This window comes from Oncorhynchus mykiss, chromosome 19 (genome assembly GCF_057628025.1).
Source record: "Oncorhynchus mykiss isolate SJ-2025 chromosome 19, ASM5762802v1, whole genome shotgun sequence".
NCBI lineage: Eukaryota > Metazoa > Chordata > Actinopteri > Salmoniformes > Salmonidae > Oncorhynchus > Oncorhynchus mykiss.
In genome coordinates, this window is record NC_143040.1 from 5,005,001 (window position 1) to 5,026,218 (window position 21,218).

At 43.8% G+C, this 21,218-nt stretch overlaps 2 protein-coding genes across 2 annotated transcripts in view; one reads left to right on the forward strand and one right to left on the reverse strand.

Annotated features, from left to right (window-relative positions):
* LOC110513598 (mast/stem cell growth factor receptor kita) overlaps nucleotides 1-21,218 on the forward strand; it is an 84,957-nt gene that overhangs the window by 20,272 nt on the left and 43,467 nt on the right. Inside the window, exons 4-11 of the mRNA XM_090209916.1 lie at nucleotides 1,109-1,248; nucleotides 2,082-2,250; nucleotides 2,691-2,880; nucleotides 13,444-13,559; nucleotides 13,879-13,993; nucleotides 14,259-14,458; nucleotides 15,588-15,694; nucleotides 16,334-16,460. Of these exons, the coding sequence (XP_090066042.1) occupies nucleotides 1,109-1,248; nucleotides 2,082-2,250; nucleotides 2,691-2,880; nucleotides 13,444-13,559; nucleotides 13,879-13,993; nucleotides 14,259-14,458; nucleotides 15,588-15,694; nucleotides 16,334-16,460 (1,164 nt within the window). The remainder of the gene's footprint in view (nucleotides 1-1,108; nucleotides 1,249-2,081; nucleotides 2,251-2,690; nucleotides 2,881-13,443; nucleotides 13,560-13,878; nucleotides 13,994-14,258; nucleotides 14,459-15,587; nucleotides 15,695-16,333; nucleotides 16,461-21,218) is intronic.
* LOC118936634 (P-selectin) lies at nucleotides 2,891-12,308 on the reverse strand. Its single transcript, XM_036972928.2, has 5 exons — nucleotides 11,713-12,308; nucleotides 9,067-9,279; nucleotides 8,257-8,384; nucleotides 7,479-7,567; nucleotides 2,891-7,366 (listed from the first exon to the last, which is right to left on the reverse strand). The coding sequence occupies exons 1-5, from the start codon at nucleotides 11,825-11,827 to the stop codon at nucleotides 7,189-7,191; spliced, it is 723 nt and encodes a 240-aa protein (XP_036828823.2). The 5' UTR covers nucleotides 11,828-12,308; the 3' UTR covers nucleotides 2,891-7,188.

Genomic DNA, 21,218 nt, shown 5'->3' on the forward strand with positions numbered 1-21,218 from the left:
CCACCTCTATGTGACTCTATGTTAACAGTTAGACATGGACCACCTCTATGTGACTCTATGTTAACAGTTAGACATGGTCCACCTCTATGTTAACAGTTAGACATGGACCACCTCTATGTTAACAGTTAGACATGGTCCACCTCTATGTTAACAGTTAGACATGGACCACCTCTATGTGACTCTATGTTAACAGTTAGACATGGTCCACCTCTATGTTAACAGTTAAACATGGACCACCTCTATGTTAACAGTTAGACATGGTCCACCTCTATGTTAACAGTTAGACATGGACCACCTCTATGTTAACAGTTAGACATGGTCCACCTCTATGTGACTCTATGTTACCAGTTAGACATGGTCCACCTCTATGTGACTCTATGTTACCAGTTAGACATGGACCACCTCTATGTGACTCTATGTTAACATGGACCACCTCTATGTGACTCTATGTTAACAGTTAGACATGGACCACCTCTATGTGACTCTATGTTAACAGTTAGACAAGGTCCACCTCTATGTTAACAGTTAGACATGGACCACCTCTATGTTAACAGTTAGACATGGTCCACCTCTATGTTAACAGTTAGACATGGACCACCTCTATGTGACTCTATGTTAAGTTAGACATGGTCCACCTCTATGTTAACAGTTAAACATGGACCACCTCTATGTTAACAGTTAGACATGGTCCACCTCTATGTTAACAGTTAGACATGGACCACCTCTATGTTAACAGTTAGACATGGTCCACCTCTATGTGACTCTATGTTACCAGTTAGACATGGTCCACCTCTATGTGACTCTATGTTAACAGTTAAACATGGTCCACCTCTATGTTAACAGTTAGACATGGTCCACCTCTATGTGACTCTATGTTACCAGTTAGACATGGACCACCTCTATGTGACTCTATGTTAACAGTTAGACATGGACCACCTCTATGTTAACAGTTAGACATGGTCCACCTCTATGTTAACAGTTAGACATGGTCCACCTCTATGTTAACAGTTAGACATGGACCACCTCTATGTTAACATGGTCCAGCTCCAAACAGGGTCCTGTCTGACATACTGTATGTTTATTATCCACCCTCCCTCTCCTCACCCAGTCCCTGAGCAGCCTCCAGTGATCAGTCTGTCCCAGAGAGAGAGGGTGATCCTGAGGAGAGGAGAGCAGTTTGAGATCACCTGCAGCTCCTCCAACCTCAACCCTGACTTCAGCATTAAGTGGGACTTCCCTGTTGGAGCGGTGAGACTGGCTTCATACTGACTCTCTCTCTCTCTCTCTCCCTTTCTCTCTCTCTCTCTCTCCCTTTCTCTCTGTCTCTCTCGGTCTCTCTCTGTCTGTCTCTCTGTCTGTCTCTCTCTGTCTCTCTCTCTGTCTCTCTGTCTCTCTCTCTGTCTCTCTCTCTGTCTGTCTCTCTCTGTCTGTCTGTCTCTGTCTCTCTCTCGGTCTGTCTCTCTGTCTCCTTCTCTCTCTGTCTCTCTCTCTCTCTCTCTCTCTCTCTCCCTTTCTCTCTGTCTCTCTCTGTCTGTCTCTCTGTCTGTCTCTCTCTGTCTCTCTCTCTGTCTCTCTGTCTCTCTCTCTGTCTGTCTCTCTCTGTCTGTCTGTCTCTGTCTTTCTCTCGGTCTGTCTCTCTGTCTCTCTCTCTGTCTCTCTCTCTCTCTGTCTCTCTCTCTGTCTCTCTCTCTCTCTGTCTCTCTCTCTCTCTGTCTCTCTCTCTCTCTGTCTCTCTCTCTCTCTGTCTCTCTCTCTCCCTTTCTCTCTCCCTTTCTCTCTCTCTCTCTCTCCCTTTCTCTCTACCTTTCTATCTGTCTCTCTCCCTTTCTCTCTCGCTCCCGTTCTCTCTGTCTCTCTTTCTCTGTCTCTCTACCTTTCTCTCTCTCTCTCATTTTCTCTTTCTTTCTCTCTCTCTCTCTCCCCTGTCTTTATCAAAGGTAATATACATTATATAGTGCCACAACGTAGTAGTATTCACAGTGTTCTATTGCTTCTACCAGTACACTAACCATGACCCACCTGAGAGTCCAGTATAGTGAACTCCTGAACTCTAACCCCTGAACTCTGACCCCTGTCTGCAGCGTGCCTTCCAGGCCCACACCTCCCACATCCTGGCTGGTTCCCGTGGTTACCAACGCTCCACCTCCCTCTGGATCACCTCTGTCAACCAATCAGACGCCGGAACATACCGATGCCACGCCCACAACGAGAGGGGCGCCACCGCCGATACCCTGCACCTGGATGTCCGTGGTGTGTGTGTGTGTGTGTGTGTGTGTGTGTGTTTGAGTCTCGCAAAGACAGAACCTCAATGATGGAATTTGTTAACCTCTATAACACTGTAACTGATGATAGTCTAACCCTGTCTAACCCTGTCAGAGAGAGGGAGAGTCTAACCCTGTCTAACCCTGTCAGAGAGAGGGAGAGTCTAACCCTGTCTAACCCTTTCAGAGAGAGGGAGAGTCTAACCCTGTCTAACCCTGTCAGAGAGAGGGAGAGTCTAACCCTGTCTAACCCTGTCAGAGAGAGGGAGAGTCTCACCCTGTCAGAGAGAGGGAGAGTCTCACCCTGTCAGAGAGAGGGAGAGTCTCACCCTGTCAGAGAGAGGGAGAGTCTCACCCTGTCAGAGAGAGGGAGAGCCTCTCCCTGTCAGAGAGAAGAAGAGTCTCACCCTGTGTGTGTTCCCCCTCCAGAGCGAGGCTTCATCAGTATGCTGGGTGACTCCCGGCCTAGCCAGTCTGCTGTCAGAGAAGGGGAGAGCCTAAGCCTCAGGGTAGAGTTTGAGTCTTATCCCAGACCAGGCACTCTGTCCTGGGCTTACAACGGCAAGACCCTCCACAACACCACGGAGCACGTCATCACTGTCCAACGACACCGATACAGGTACAGTGTAATATCTCATTCAATCATTTTATTTTAATAATTAAAGTGCAGACAATAATAATAATTTCACTTAAAAAATATGATGAACAACTTTTTGGGGATACTAAAAGAACAATACGTTAATTTGATTAAATCCACTATTTCAGCGTTACATCAAACAGTATTTAAATACATCAAATGAACATTAAATAGGAAGATATTCATTATCTCATTATCGCCAACCAGCATCATGTTCATTATCTCATTATCTCCAGCCAACATCATGTTCATTATCTCAGCCAACCTCATGTTCATTATCTCAGCCAACTTCATGTTCATTATCTTATTATATCCAGTCGATCCCTGTTTACAGGGATAACTCTGGAAGGTTACAGGGTTAATTCTACATGGTTACAGGGTTAATTCTACATGGTTACAGGGTTAATTCTGCATGGTTACAGGGTTAATTCAGGATGGTTACAGGGTTAATTTTACATGGTTACAGGGTTAATTCAGGATGGTTACAGGGTTAATTCTGCATGGTTACAGGGTTATTTCTGCATGGTTACATGGTTAATTCAGGATGGTTACAGGGTTAATTCTGCATGGTTACAGAGTTAATTCTACATGGTTACAGGGTTAATTCTACATGGTTACAGGGTTAATTCTGCATGGTTACAGGGTTAATTCAGGATGGTTACAGGGTTAATTCTGCATGGTTACAGGGTTAATTCAGGATGGTTACAGAGTTAATTCTGCATGGTTACAGGGTTAATTCTGCATGGTTACAGGGTTAATTCAGGATGATTACAGGGTTAATTCTGCATGGTTACAGAGTTAATTCTACATGGTTACAGAGTTAATTCTGCATGGTTACAGGGTTAATTCTACATGGTTACAGGGTTAATTCTGCATGGTTACAGGGTTAATTCAGGATGGTTACAGGGTTAATTCTGCATGGTTACAGAGTTAATTCTGGATGGTTACAGGGTTAATTCTGCATGGTTACAGAGTTAATTCTGGATGGTTACAGGGTTGATTCTGCATGGTTACATGGTTAATTCTGGATGGTTACAGGGTTAACTCCGTGTGGTTACAGGGTTAACTCCACGTGGTTACAGGGTTAATTCCACGTGGTTACAGGGTTAAAACAAAAGGGTTAGTTTAGGTATTCATTCTGAGTGGTTAAGGTCAGGGCTATGGTTTGGGGGAAGGTTAGTTCAGGTATTCATTCTGAGTGGTTAAGGTCAGGGCTATGGTTTGGGGGGAAGGTTAGTTTAGGTATTCATTCTGAGTGGTTAAGGTCAGGGCTATGGTTTTGGGGGAAGGTATTCATTCTGAGTGGTTAAGGTCAGGGCTATGGTTTGGGGGAAGGTATTCATTCTGAGTGGTTAAGGTCAGGGCTATGGTTTTGGGGGAAGGTATTCATTCTGAGTGGTTAAGGTCAGGGCTATGGTTTTGGGGGAAGGTATTCATTCTGAGTGGTTAAGGTCAGGGCTATGGTTTTGGGGGAAGGTATTCATTCTGAGTGGTTAAGGTCAGGGCTATGGCTTTAAACAAAATAAGCTTCCATCAAGTATTCTCTCGGCTTGTTGGAGCGTTGTGAACTGCCGTGGTCCAGGGGTCTTAAGCAGCATGCTTGGTCTGACCACGCTTTGTCTTCGAGCGTCTTGAGTTTGTGCCAGTGCTCACAGTTTGAGTTTGTGTCAGTGCTTTCTTATGGTAAGTGGAGAGGAGAAGGCATATATCGACGTCCCAAGGACCTTTCCAGACGTCTGACATCCATCCAATGCGGTTTCTATTGACCAGTCTGTTCCAGCATAATACCAGTGTCTACATACTGTATGCTGTTTATAGTGACCAGTCTGTTCCAGCATAATACCAGTGTCTACTTACTGTATGCTGTTTATAGTGACCAGTCTGTTTCAGCCAAATACCAGTGTCTACATGCTGTTTATAGTGACCAGTCTGTTTCAGCCAAATACCAGTGTCTACATACTGTATGCTGTTTATAGTGACCAGTCTGTTTCAGCCAAATACCAGTGTCTACATACTGTATGCTGTTTATAGTGACCAGTCTGTTTCAGCCAAATACCAGTGTCTACATACTGTATGCTGTTTATAGTGACCAGTCTGTTTCAGCCAAATACCAGTGTCTACATACTGTATGCTGTTTATAGTGACCAGTCTGTTCCAGCATAATACCAGTGTCTACATACTGTATGCTGTTTATAGTGACCAGTCTGTTTCAGCCAAATACCAGTGTCTACATACTGTATGCTGTTTATATTGACCAGTCTGTTCCAGCATAATACCAGTGTCTACATACTGTATGCTGTTTATATTGACCAGTCTGTGAAAATGGCAGATTTCTATGTTTTTATAGAAAAAAATAAAAGTTCTACCCTGCAACATCAAAAGTTAAAAACAGAGATGTTCAAAACACTAAGAGATTCAGTGACCACCTTTTCATTTCTGAATGATCACGTCTGGTTTCTCTTGCAAGGGTGAAATGAGTGGAACAACTAGGGGCTGAACCACTAAAAAAAAAACAGTTGGTTTTTTTAAAATAAAAATTTAATGTAAACAAAAAACATTTAGTGAAACATTGTGTATATATGGAGGCTGATGGTCCTTCACCTCTTTACCAATGACTTGAGAGAGGCTGATGGTCCTTCACCTCTTTACCAATGACTTGAGAGAGGCTGATGGTCCTTCGCCCCTTTACCAATGACTTGAGAGAGGCTGATGGTCCTTTGCCCCTTTACCAATGACTTGAGAGAGGCTGATGGTCCTTCGCCTCTTTACCAATGACTTGAGAGAGGCTGATGGTCCTTCGCCTCTTTACCAATGACTTGAGAGAGGCTGACGGTCCTTCACCTCTTTACCAATGACTTGAGAGAGGCTGACGGTCCTTCGCCTCTTTACCAATGACTTGAGAGAGGCTGATGGTCCTTCGCCTCTTTACCAATGACTTGAGAGAGGCTGAAGGTGTGTGTGGTGTGGTGTGTGTGTGTGTGTGCATGTATGGTGTGTGTATGGTGTGTGTACGGTGTGTGTAAGGTGTGTGTTCCTACCCTGCTGTGTGTGTACGGTGTGTGTGTGTATATGGTGTGTGTATGGTGTGTGTACGGTGTATGTGTGTGTGTGTGTACGGTGTGTGTTCCTACCCTGCTGTGTGTGTGTGTACGGTGTGTGTATGGTGTGTGTACGGTGTGTGTGTGTGTGTGTGTACGGTGTGTTCCTACCCTGCTGTGTGTGTGTACGGTGTGTGTACGGTGTGTGTGTGTGTGTGTCTGTACGGTGTGTGTGTGTAAGGTGTGTGTACGGTGTGTAAGGTGTGTGTTCCTACCCTGCTGTGTGTGTACGGTGTGTGTATGGTGTGTGTGTACGGTGTATGTGTGTGTGTGTGTACGGTGTGTGTTCCTACCCTGCTGTGTGTGTGTGTGTGTGTGTGTGTATGGTGTGTGTACGGTGTGTGTGTGTGTGTGTACGGTGTGTTCCTACCCTGCTGTGTGTGTGTATGGTGTGTGTGTGTGTACGGTGTGTGTTCCTACCCTGCTGTGTGTGTACGGTGTGTGTATGGTGTGTGTATGGTGTGTGTACGGTGTGTTCCTACCCTGCTGTATCAGCCCCCCGTCTAAACACAATGTTTTACTAAATGTTGTTTTTACGTGAAATTAATGTGAAATATTTATGTTTACTTTAAAACAAATAATAATTAAATGTTTTTATCAATCTGCCCATTGACTTCAGTTGAAAACTGGCTGGATAAAATTGAAAGCTTATTGACTGAAAGTGCTTTTGCGTATTGGAACAATGCAGGGGGGGTTTTCTACCACAGAAAACTACCCTTTTAACTTGTCTTAATATTCGGTGCAGATGTGTATTTCAGGGTAAAAAACCCTCACCAACCTAACTGGAATGACTAACAGTTGCTTCTTGGAAAATGCAGTTGTTCCCTCCATTTTTAAGAAGAAGAGTTGAAGCTAGCAGTTGTTCCCTCCATTTAAAAGAAGTTGAAGCTAGCAGTTGTTCCCTCCATTAAAAATAAGTTGAAGCTAGCAGTTGTTCCCTCCATTAAAAATAAGTTGAAGCTAGCAGTTGTTCCCTCCATTAAAAAGAAGTTGAAGCTAGCAGTTGTTCCCTCCATTTAAAAGAAGTTGAAGCTAGCAGTTGTTCCCTCCATTAAAAAGAAGTTGAAGCTAGCAGTTGTTCCCTCCATTAAAAATAAGTTGAAGCTAGCAGTTGTTCCCTCCATTTAAAAGAAGTTGAAGCTAGCAGTTGTTCCCTCCATTTTAAAAAGTCGAATCCTTTCAGAAGAACAAGTTAACGGTTTCTCTTGCTTACATTGTATTTGACATCCAGGTATTTTTCACAAATACAGTATTTTTGTGTCCCACATTGTCTCCCGGTTACTTCTTTCACTGCAGGTGTCTCGTATACCGTAAGCTTAGCACAGTCCTCTTCCTGAGCACCGTCTTCTGACCCCGCACCTCTCTTCACCCTATGAGAACAAAACACTGGCAATTATTATCAGAAACGTTCTGGATTTCTTCATGCCCTAAAAAGGTTCAAATCTCCGTCATACTTTTCGATCGATGGTGAAATGGCTTTACCGTGTAGATATCTCCTTTGTGTTGTTGGGAGAAAAACCAATCCAGGCTACATCCAACTTCTTAGCACGGACCACTTCAAGGAGAAAGTCCTAGTGATGAACAATAACATAAATGGTAGAATCAGACTTATTTTCTCTTCTCCATATTTGGCCTCTTAGAATGTGATCTCTCTGACTGATGCTCAGTCACACACACACAGGCAAAAAACACACACAGGCAAAACACACACACACACACACACACACAGGAAAAACACACACACACACACACAGGCAAAACACACACACACACACACACACACACACACACACACACACACAGGCAAAACACACACACACACACACAGGCAAAACACACACACACACAGGCAAAACACACACACACACAGGCAAAACACACACACACACACACACAGGCAAAACACACACACACAGGCAAAACGCACACACACAGGCAAAACGCACACACACAGGCAAAACACACACACACACAGGCAAAACACACACACACACACACAGGCAAAACACACACACACACACAAAACACACACACACACAGACAAAACACACACACACACAGGCAAAACACACACCGTACACACAGGCAAAACACACACCGTACACACAGGCAAAACACACACCGTACACACAGGCAAAACACACACCGTACACACAGGCAAAACACACCGTACACACAGGCAAAACACACACACACAGGCAAAACACACACACACAGGCAAAACACACACACACAGGCAAAACACACCGTACGTACACACCTCTTCGTCTTTACTGTTTATGGTCACCAGGTCCAATCCCTTCCGTTGGCAGTAAGGTCTGCTCTCACCCCAGGACTTGGTCTCAGTAGAGATGTAGTACAAACTGGAGTTGATATACTTCCACCCTTCTGGAGACAGATTAGATACAGAGTAGAGAGTAGGAGATTAGATAGAGATGTAGTACAAACTGGAGTTGATGTACCTCCACCCTTCTGGAGACACATTAGATACAGAGTAGAGAGTAGGAGATTAGATGGAGATTAGATAGAGATTAGATAGAGAGTAGGAGATTAGGTATATATGTATGTGTATATATGTATGTGTGTATATATGTATGTGTATATATGTATGTGTATGTATATATGTATGTGTATATATGTATGTGTATGTATATATATATATATATATATATATATATATATATATATATATATATATATATATATATATATATATATATATAGGTTTAGGTGTGGTAGGGTGTTTAGGTGTGGTAGGGTGTTTAGGTGTGGTAGGGTGTTTAGGTGTGGTAGGGTGTTTAGGTGTGGTAGGAGGTTTAGGTGTGGTAGGATGTTTAGGTGTGGTAGGAGGTTTAGGTGTGGTAGGAGGTTTAGGTGTGGTAGGAGGTGTAGGTGTGGTAGGAGGTGTAGGTGTGGTAGGAGGTTTAGGTGTGGTAGGAGGTTTAGGTGTGGTAGGAGGTTTAGGTGTGGTAGGAGGTTTAGGTGTGGTAGGAGATTTAGGTGTGGTAGGAGATTTAGGTGTGGTGCTGCGTAATAAGAGATGTACAAATACTGAAAGAGCTGAACTTACCCTGCTTTAAAATCATATTTAGAAGAACGCTGTAGTCCTCTGATTTCAGAGACTTCATCTCTTCCCTCTCTGCCGCAGAGGTTTCAATATTTGACTGCGGTCTCTGTGCAATTTGATCGTTTTTCTGGGCAAACAGACTTATGACAGCCACAGTACACCCCACTACTACCACACACAGCAGTAGTATGTAGTGTCTTCTTAAGCATTCGGAACCTGAGGTGGACACACAAACACACAATTGATTGTTTCAATGCATGTAGTAGTAATGTTGAAAGTTGAAGTGAAGATTAAATTCAACTGTTGGAGAACAGTTTTTTTTGTTGTTGTTTCTAAGCCTCGGGGACCAAACACAATCAGGAATAGAAAAACCAAACAGGATGTGATTGGTTAAGTGAGTTGGGGAAATCTGACCAATAACGTGTTATATAAATCATACGTATTATTTTGTACTGACCAATGCAATATGTACACATGGTTTCCAACGAGGGAATTCGATTAAGCTGCCCCGGGTTAAACCGGGCCATGGCCCGTAAAGGTGACGGACGAAGCCGTCTGCGGGAGGCGTGCCCCTGCTCAAATCGAACGGTAATCTTCGACGCTCAGTCATATTGTCAACAATGAAGCCTGGTGCAGCGTTCAGAAACATACTTCGTCTATTTTCCTTAATATGTGTTGAAAAAATGAGCGTGCTCGCTTGTTACCCCGGTGGTTGTTACCGTTGCTAAATCCTCCATGCAACTAGCGTCCCTTATGGGAAATTTCCTTCCGTAGGACAGCCGGAGGGCAAAGCCATTGATATTTATGAGTTTAGGTCAGATGTGTAACGTCACACTGATGCGCTGCCGAGCCGTCTGTTTCGCTTGCTCGTCGGCATGAGCGGTAAGCACCGAACAACTTGGGAATTCCAGCTTCAGGTTAATTAACTGGCAAATAAATCAAAAAGCCTCACCAACTAGCTACCAATCTATTTCAGTTTCACGATCCAAGCATTCATGGAATACCTGACATGATGACTCCTTGCTGTCCCCAGTCCACCTGACTGTGCTGCTGCTCCAGTTTCAACTATTCTGCCTTATTATTATTCGACCATGCTGGTCATTTATGAACATTTGAACATCTTGACCATGTTTTGTTATAATCTCCACCCGGCACAGCCAGAAGAGGACTGGCCACCCCACATAGCCTGGTTCCTCTCTAGGTTTCTTCCTAGGTTTTGGCCTTTCTAGGGAGTTTTTCCTAGCCACCGTGCTTCTTCACCTGCATTGCTTGCTGTTTGGGGTTTTAGGCTGGGTTTCTGTACAGCACTTTGAGATATCAGCTGATGTACGAAGGGCTATATAAAATAAATTTGATTGATTGATTGATTGATTCATAAAACGAGTCCATTAGTTGTTTATTTTTACCGTTACACAAACTGGCTGTTGCTTGTCAACCCAAACATAATTCTAAATCAACCCAAACATATCAACAATGTATATTATAGGGTTATACCATAGTAGCCAGGAAGTCGTTTTGGGGTGAAGGGGGACTGAGATGTAATTGTTAAAATTGTTTTGCCCTTCACTACAGAGGGCTATATCGGTCCACTAATACAGGACTAGTAAAGGCCCAGTGCACTACTTTTTGGGGGGAAAAATATTATTTTTAATCGTTTTTTTATATTTTATTATGATTTTTCAGATGGCGTTTCAGCACCCCTACTTCCCGCGGTTATGGGATATTCCAAGTTTCAACGTGACCTTTAATTAGTGTTAGTTTAAACAGCGCTACGCCGCAAATATGTGCCCCTTGTTCTATTGATTTCAGCGTGATATCGATGGAAGTGATTAACAAAAAAACAGTGTTGCATTGCACTAACCACGTTGGCCACCCACTTGAATCTAAATGCAACACTTCAAAATGGATCTAGCTGTCTTCTCCAAATTGTCCTCTAACACATTATTCCCAGGATCCGTTTGGTTTTTGGAGCTGTGCTATTTTTAATAGTGTATATTTCCTCCCTAATCAATTTAGTGATTTTATGACCGGTTGACAAAACAACAGGGTTTTTCAACAACGGGGTTTCCTTTCCATGTTGTGTGTGATTGAAAAGTGAGAAACTTTCGTTATTGAAGGACAGGTGTAACTAACATCATTTTCAGTTGATGTTAAAGTTTATATGACTTAAGTACAGTTTCCTGCCAGTCCAGCATGTAAGATACAGTTTGTCCTGTTTTAATTGATCCTTTACAGTTGATGTTAAAAGTTTATATGTGACTGATGGATTTGGATATACCAGAAATAACCAAAACGGATTTGAATATACCAGAAATCACCAAAATGGGTTATCCCGAATTATCCGTGCCATTTGAGAAAGAAAGTGATAGCTGCGACCGCTAGCGCTAAATCAACAGTACAAAACCAAATATATAGATGATCCGTTTCAAGCAATCGATCAAGTGTCATCGTGTTGACTATACACATACTAACATCACCAATCTGAGGTAAAACATGTTGGGTAATGTAGTAAGAATAGCACATAGACTACTGTCCCCACCATGGAAAGTAGCGTAATATACATGGATTAGATATGGCAAAATAATCCTATCTTCATTTACGATGATAGAGGGTGTATAGGGTCTGTGCAGCAGGCTGAACGTTACTTACCTGAGAGGTGAGTTCGGTTGCACGGTTTCCGTAAGGATTCCAGGTCTCCTTCGGTGAAGCCCATTGGACCATTGCAGCTGCTGTAAATGGGATTATCAAACCTCTCCTCATTCATCCTCCGCCGGACCAACCGCAGTCAGTTTTGTTTTGACCGCAGCAGTAGAGCGAGGGACGAGTTTCTGTCATCACGTCTGTTGCGCCACTTTATGTAGCAGTCCTATCTCTGACTGACGACGCGATCACACCTACAGGTGGGACTTTGACACATTTATATATATATATATATATATATATATATATATATATAGCCCGTATGAGAAGGGCTATGGTTTACGTGAAACCGTGAACTTCAGCTTTCGTTATTAGTTAGTGTGTCTGTCATATAGCCTACGCATGATGGACTACCCACAATGCATCTAAGTGAATAAAACACTACACAAATAAAAGCTAAATTGAATAAAAATAGAAAAGAATTTTGCAAAACTATAATTACAACAAGACACTCAAACGAATTGAAGTAGGATATTGACACGTGCCGGTGAATTGTGGAAATAGATAAAGCCAGCGACCCGCTCGGTTTCTTTTAAACCACGTCATCTATGTTTTCCGTCTTCTAAAATAGACGTATCTACATATTCATTGGGTAACCGAAAGTCCCGCCCCCAAAAAATACATAGACAAAAAGACGAGTCTTCTGTCTTCTATAATAGACGTATCTACAGATTCATTGGGTAACCGAAAGTACCCCCCCAAAATACGAGTCTTCTGTCTTCTATAATAGACGTATCTACATATTCATTGGGTAACCGAAAGTCCCCCCCCAAAAAAAATACATAGACAAAAAGACGAGACCTAACCAGCAAAAGCAGCATATATACAAAGCCTTACAAACGGTATTCACACCCCTTGGTTTTCTTCACATTTTATGGTGTTGCAAAGTGGGATTCAGATTGTTGACAAAAAAATGTACAATTAAATCAATCTAAACAAAATACTCTGTAAAGTCAAAGTGGGACGAATTTATATATTTATTTTAGATGGATATAAATTAAATTCCTAAAGTATTCAGCTCCCTGGAGTCAATACATGTTAGAAACACCTTGGCAGCCATTACAGCTGTGCATCTTGGGTAAATCTCTCTAAGAGCCATTACAGCTGTGCATCTTGGGTAAATCTCTAAGAGCTTTACACACCTGGATTGTACAATATTAGTCCGTTTTAATATTTTTTATAATTCTTTAAGCTCTGTCAAGATGTTGGGGCTCATGGCTAGACAGCCGTTTTCTCGTCTTGCCATAGATTTTCAAAACTGACCACTTGACCACAAACATTCTCTGTCGTCTTGGTAACCAACTCCAGTGTATATTTGGCCTTGTGTTGTAGGTTATTGTCCTGCTGAAAGGTGAATTCCTTCCCCAGTCCCCTGGTTTTTTTTTCCTGTGCTTAGCTCCATCCCGCGTTTTATAGGTACTTTTATAGATCATTTTATAGGTACATTCATGGGAAATTTCTCATGACTCAAACACTTCCCTAAACTCAGATGAATGTATGCACTGTTCCAACAGCCTGGGAACCCCCTCTATAAGTCTCAATCTGTGTCATGGAAACTTCCACTTTCATTATAACATGCTGCTCTTGTAAATCATAACCCCCCCCCCCCCCTCTCAATTCCATTTCAATAAATAAAAGTGAAATTAACAACAACAAATGTACTCTCTCTTTCTGTGCTAGGTACGTCAGCGAGCTGCGTTTGGTGAGGGTCCATGGGTCAGAGGGCGGGATCTATACCTTCCTAGTCAATCATGAGGACGCCTCTGTCAATCAATCATTCCCTGTCTATGTGAACAGTACGTTCTGGTTGGTTGTTTTAGCATGATGTGTTTTCACATCCTTTTTCACACCATTTTGAAGGCTTACAGTAAACTCTCTGTCTCTGTGTCTCTCTCTGTCTCTCTCTGTCTCTGTGTCTCTCTCGCTCTCTCTCTGTCTTTGTCTGTCTCTCTCTGTCTCTGTCTGTCTCTCTCTGTCTGTCTCTCTCTGTCTCTCTGTCTGTCTGTTTCTCTGTCTGTCTGTCTCTCTCTGTCTCTCTGTCTGTCTGTCTGTCTGTTTCTCTGTCTGTCTGTCTGTTTCTCTGTCTGTCTGTTTCTCTGTTTCTCTCTCTCTCAGGTAAGCCTGTCATTATTTCCCAGGAGGGACCAGTTGATGGACAGGTGCGCTGCGTTGCCGCCGGTTACCCGACCCCTAAAATCAGCTGGTTCTACTGTGAACTCCCCCACACACGGTACAAGACAATAACACACACAGCCATTGTCACTACTGTTATTGCTGGGTGAGAGGGGTTGGGACAGGGTAAACAGGTGCGGAGGGGAATCCAGGACAGAGTAGCAGGATGACGAGACGTGATTAGTGATTCCGTGTACCACCCTCTTTCTCAAATGTGGCTTGTTTTCATTCTTTAGCGATTGAGTCAGAAATGGGACACCAGGTGAATCTTTGGTCAATTAGATGACAATAATTAATTAATCAACCCCCCCCCCCCCCCCTAGGTGTTCCCACCTGACCAACGCCAGCCAATGGGAGCAGCGGGAGGTTGCCACGGTAACGGCATCAGACTCGGCCTTCGGCAGCAGCGAGGTGGAGAGTCGACTGAACGTCACGAAGGGAGACGCACACACACGCTACCACACGTTGGAGTGTGTAGCGACCGCGCAGGGCGAGCAGGCTTACACACTGTTCTCCATCAGTGGTGAGAATATAACACACACACACACACACATACACACACACACACACACACACACACACACACATAGACACACACACACACACATAGACACACACACACACACATAGACACACACACACACACATAAACACACACACACACACACACACACATAAACACACACACATAAACACACACAAACACACACATAAACACACAAACACACACACACACATAAACACACACACACACACACTCAGTCTCTGTAGTGGACAGATGTGTGTGGATGTAGGGCCATATTGAGTGGGATTACAGAATGTTGAGTGTGCAGGTCCTGGATTAGACACGTGGACACTAATCTAATCTAGTCTCACATAAACACAACCCTGCTGTCTCCTCTCTGTGTGGACTGTAGTTCATACCACACCACAGTAACCCTGCTGTCTCCTCTCTGTGTGGACTGTAGTTCATACCACACCACAATAACACTGCTGTCTCCTCTCTGTGTGGGTGGTGGGTTTGGACTGTAGTTCATACCACACCACAATAACCCTGCTGTCTCCTCTCTGTGTGGACTGCAGCTCATACCACACCACAATAACCCTGCTGTCTCCTCTCTGTGTGGACTGCAGTTCATACCACACCACAGTAACCCTGCTGTCTCCTCTCTGTGTGGACTGCAGTTCATACCACACCACAGTAACCCTGCTGTCTCCTCTCTGTGTGGACTGCAGTTCATACCACACCACAATAACCCTGCTGTCTCCTCTCTGTGTGGACTGTAATTCATACCACACCACAATAACACTGCTGTCTCCTCTCTGTGTGGGCGGTGGGTTTGGACTGTAGTTCATACCACACCACAATAACCCTGCTGTCTCCTCTCTGTGTGGACTGCAGTTCATACCACACCACAGTAACCCTGCTGTCTCCTCTCTGTGTGGACTGTAGTTCATACCACACCACAATAACCCTGCTGTCTCCTCTCTGTGTGGACTGTAGTTCATACCACACCACAGTAACACACTGACTATGTTCATCATATAAAGAAAACACAACGTCTGCAACTCAATATTAGGAAGGTATTCTTAATGTATACTCAGGTTATTATAGTGTGTGTGTGTGTGTGTGTGTGTGTCCGTCCATACAGAGCGCACCGTGCCCCATAAGCTCTTCACCCCCCTGCTGACTGGTGTGGTTGTTACAGCTGTGATACTGAGCATCACACTGGTGGTTCTCCTCTACAAATACCTTCAGGTACTGTACCCTGTTATAGACTGGCTGACTGACTGACTGGCTGACTGGCTGACTGACTGACTGACTGGCTGGCTGATTGGCTGACTGGCTGACTGACTGGCTGACTGGCTGAATGATTGGCTGACTGACTGACTGACTGGCTGACTGATTGGCTGGCTGATTGATTGGCTGGCTGACTGACTGGCTGGCTGACTGACTGGCTGACTGACTGGCTGATTGGCTGACTGACTGGCTGGCTGATTGATTGGCTGGCTTACTGACTGACTGGCTGATTGGCCGACTGACTGACTAACAAGCCTGTTTGTTTGGTTACCGCGGCAACTACTGTAGCGATCTAGTAAACTTTCTAGCTACTTCAGTTCAAACATTTCTAACCTGCAAATTAACACATTTTTTTTTTCATGCCAAATGTGTTAAATTATAGCCATGGTATAAAAGGGTTTATAATCAACTCGGGTTTCTATGCGTCCTCTGGAAAATAATGTAACTCTGTGGAAGGTCCGTTCCGGTAGAACGGTGGAACCATCCACGTCATCGTTCATTATTTTCCTAAAGAAGACGTGTATCCCTCTTTGTTGATTATCCCCTGACATCATCACGTTATTCAACGTATCGATCATTGACCTCCGACCCCAACAGAAGCCCAAGTTCCAGATCCAGTGGAAGGTGATTGACAGTATCCACGGCAACAACTACATCTACATCGACCCCACCCAGCTGCCCTACGACCCCAAGTGGGAATTTCCCAGGCAGAAACTACGCTTTGGTACGACACGCACACACACACACACACACACACACACAAGCACCAGTGTTCGGGTAGGTACACATTTAAAAAAAAATTTATACAAAGTACATTCTTCAGCTTCAGGCAGAAGTTTGCATCCTGTAGCTCCAACTCCAAAAAGTTCTGGGACACTGTGAAGTCAATGGAGAACAAGAGCACCTCCTCCCAGCTGCCCACTGCACTGAGGCTAGGTAACACGGTCACCACCGATAAATCCATGATTATCGAAAACTTCAATAAGCATTTCTCAACGGCTGGCCATGCCTTCCGCCTGGCTACTTCAACCTCGGCCAACAGCCCCGCCCCCCCCGCTGCTCCTCGCCCAAGCCTCTCCAGGTTCTCCTTTACCCAAATCCAGATAGCAGATGTTCTGAAAGAGCTGCAAAACCTGGACCCGTACAAATCAGCTGGGCTTGACAATCTGGACCCTCTATTTCTGAAACTATCCGCCACCATTGTCGCAACCCCTATTACCGGCCTGTTCAACCTCTCTTTCATATCGTCTGAGATCCCCAAGGATTGGAAAGCTGCCGCAGTCATCCCCCTCTTCAAAGGGGGAGACACCCTGGACCCAAACTGTTACAGACCTATATCCATCCTGCCCTGCCTATCTAAGGTCTTCGAAAGCCAAGTCAACAAACAGATCACCGACCATCTCGAATCCCACCGTACCTTCTCCGCTGTGCAATCTGGTTTCCGAGCCGGTCACGGGTGCACCTCAGCCACGCTCAAGGTACTAAACGATATCATAACCGCCATCGATAAAAGACAGTACTGTGCAGCCGTCTTCATCGACCTTGCCAAGGCTTTCGACTCTGTCAATCACCATATTCTTATCGGCAGACTCAGTAGCCTCGGTTTTTCGGATGACTGCCTTGCCTGGTTCACCAATTACTTTGCAGACAGAGTTCAGTGTGTCAAATCGGAGGGCATGCTGTCCGGTCCTCTGGCAGTCTCTATGGGGGTGCCACAGGGTTCAATTCTCGGGCCGACTCTTTTCTCTGTATACATCAATGATGTTGCTCTTGCTGCGGGCGATTCCCTGATCCACCTCTACGCAGACGACACCATTCTATATACTTTCGGCCCGTCATTGGACACTGTGCTATCTAACCTCCAAACAAGCTTCAATGCCATACAACACTCCTTCCGTGGCCTCCGACTGCTCTTAAACGCTAGTAAAACCAAATGCATGCTTTTCAACCGATCGCTGCCTGCACCCGCATGCCCACCTAGCATCACCACCCTGGATGGTTCCGACCTAGAATATGTGGACATCTATAAGTACCTAGGTGTCTGGCTAGACTGCAAACTCTCCTTCCAGACTCATATCAAACATCTCCAATCGAAAATCAAATCAAGAGTCGGCTTTCTATTCCGCAACAAAGCCTCCTTCACTCACGCCGCCAAGCTTACCCTAGTAAAACTGACTATCCTACCGATCCTCGACTTTGGCGATGTCATCTACAAAATGGCTTCCAACACTCTACTCAGCAAACTGGATGCAGTCTATCACAGTGCCATCCGTTTTGTCACTAAAGCACCGTATACCACCCACCACTGCGACTTGTATGCTCTAGTCGGCTGGCCCTCGCTACATATTCGTCGCCAGACCCACTGGCTCCAGGTCATCTACAAGTCCATGCTAGGTAAAGCTCCGCCTTATCTCAGCTCACTGGTCACGATGGCAACACCCATCCGTAGCACGCGCTCCAGCAGGTGTATCTCACTGATCATCCCTAAAGCCAACACCTCATTTGGCCGCCTTTCGTTCCAGTACTCTGCTGCCTGTGACTGGAACGAATTGCAAAAATCGCTGAAGTTGGAGACTTTTATCTCCCTCACCAACTTCAAACATCAGCTATCTGAGCAGCTAACCGATCGCTGCAGCTGTACATAGTCTATTGGTATATAGCCCACCCATTTTCACCTACCTCATCCCCATACTGTTTTTATTTATTTACTTTTCTGCTCTTTTGCACACCAATATCTCTACCTGTACATGACCATCTGATCATTTATCACTCCAGTGTTAATTCTGCAAAATTGTAATTATTCGCCTACCTCATGCCTTTTGCACACATTGTATATAGACTCCCCCTTTTTTTTCTACTGTGTTATTGACTTGTTAATTGTTTACTCCATGTGTAACTCTGTGTTGTCTGCTCATACTGCTATGCTTTATCTTGGCCAGGTCGCAGTTGCAAATGAGAACTTGTTCTCAACTAGCCTACCTGGTTAAATAAAGGTGAAATAAAAAAAATAAATTAAAAAAAATTACATATGCCTACACACCAACACAAGTAGCCAAATAATGACAGACACACAATCTAGTCACAGGAGGTTGGTGGCACCTTAATTGGGGAGGACAGGCTCATAGTTATGGCTGGAGCGGTATTGGTGGAATGGTATCAAATATTGACGCCATTCCATTTGCTCCATCCGAGCCATTATTATGAGCCATCCTCAGCTGTCTCCACTGCCTCTACTGCATACCTCTACTACATATCTCTACTACATACCTCTACTGCATACCTCTATTACATACCTCTATTACATACCTCTACTACATATCTCTACTACATACCTCTATTGCATACCTCTACTACATACCTCTACTACATACCTCTACTACATACCTCTATTACATACCTCTACTACATACCTCTACTACATACCTCTACTACATACCTCTATTACATACCTCTACTACATACCTCTATTACATACCTCTACTACATACCTCTATTACATACCTCTACTACATACCTCTACTACATACCTCTACCTCTACTAGATACCTCTACTACATACCTCTACTACATACCTCTATTACATACCTCTATTACATACCTCTATTACATACCTCTATTACATACCTCTACTACATATCTCTACTACATACCTCTATTACATACCTCTACTACATACCTCTACTACATATCTCTACTACATACCTCTATTACATACCTCTACTACATATCTCTACTACAAACCTCTATTACATACCTCTACTACATACCTCTACTACATATCTCTACTACATACCTCTACTGCATACCTCTATTACATACCTCTACTACATATCTCTACTACATACCGCTACTGCATACCTCTATTACATACCTCTACTACATATCTCTACTACATACCTCTACTACATACCTCTACTACAAACCTCTATTACATACCTCTACTACATACCTCTACTGCATACCTCTACTACATACCTCTATTACATACCTCTACTACATACCTCTATTACATACCTCTACTACATACCTCTACTACATACCTCTACTACATACCTCTATTACATACCTCTACTACATACCTCTATTACATACCTCTATTACATACCTCTACTACATACCTCTATTACATACCTCTACTACATACCTCTACTACATACCTCTACTACATACCTCTATTACATACCTCTATTACATACCTCTACTACATATCTCTATTACATACCTCTACTACATATCTCTACTACATACCTCTACTACATACCTCTACTACATACCTCTACTACATACCTCTACTGCATACCTCTATTATTGTTGGGCTGGGGGGTTGTTTATATTGATATCAACAGCTGTAATAGAAAGGGAATGATAACAAAAGTAACGACAATTTATCTTTGATCAGTAACTGTAATATAGTTACCGCAAAAAAAAAGTGATGTTATTCCTGTATCACCCCCCAACACTGACACTACTACATACCTCTACTACATAATGACTAGTTACCCCTGTATCACCCCCCAACACTGACACTACTACATACCTCTACTACATAATGACTAGTTACCCCTGTATCACCCCCCAACACTGACACTACTACATACCTCTACTACATAATGACTAGTTACCCCTGTATCACCCCCCAACACTGACACTACTACATACCTCTACTACATAATGACTAGTTACCCCTGTATCACCCCCAACACTGACACTACTACATACCTCTACTACATACCTCTACTACATAATGACTAGTTACCCCTGTATCACCCCCCAACACTGACACTACTACATACCTCTACTACATAATGACTAGTTACCCCTGTATCACCCCCCAACACTGACACTACTACATACCTCTACTACATAATGACTAGTTACCCCTGTATCACCCCCCAACACTGACACTACTACATACCTCTACTACATAATGACTAGTTACCCCTGTATCACCCCCCAACACTGACACTACTACATACCTCTACTACATAATGACTAGTTACCCCTGTATCACCCCCCAACACTGACACTACTACATACCTCTACTACATAATGACTAGTTACCCCTGTATCACCCCCCAACACTGACACTACTACATACCTCTACTACATAATGACTAGTTACCCCTGTATCACCCCCAACACTGACACTACTACATACCTCTACTACATAATGACTAGTTACCCCTGTATCACCCCCCAACACTGACACTACTACATACCTCTACTACATAATGACTAGTTACCCCTGTATCACCCCCAACACTGACACTACTACATACCTCTACTACATAATGACTAGTTACCCCTGTATCACCCCCCAACACTGACACTACTACATACCTCTACTACATAATGACTAGTTACCCCTGTATCACCCCCCAACACTGACACTACTACATACCTCTACTACATAATGACTAGTTACCCCTGTATCACCCCCCAACACTGACACTACTACATAATGACTAGTTACCCCTGTATC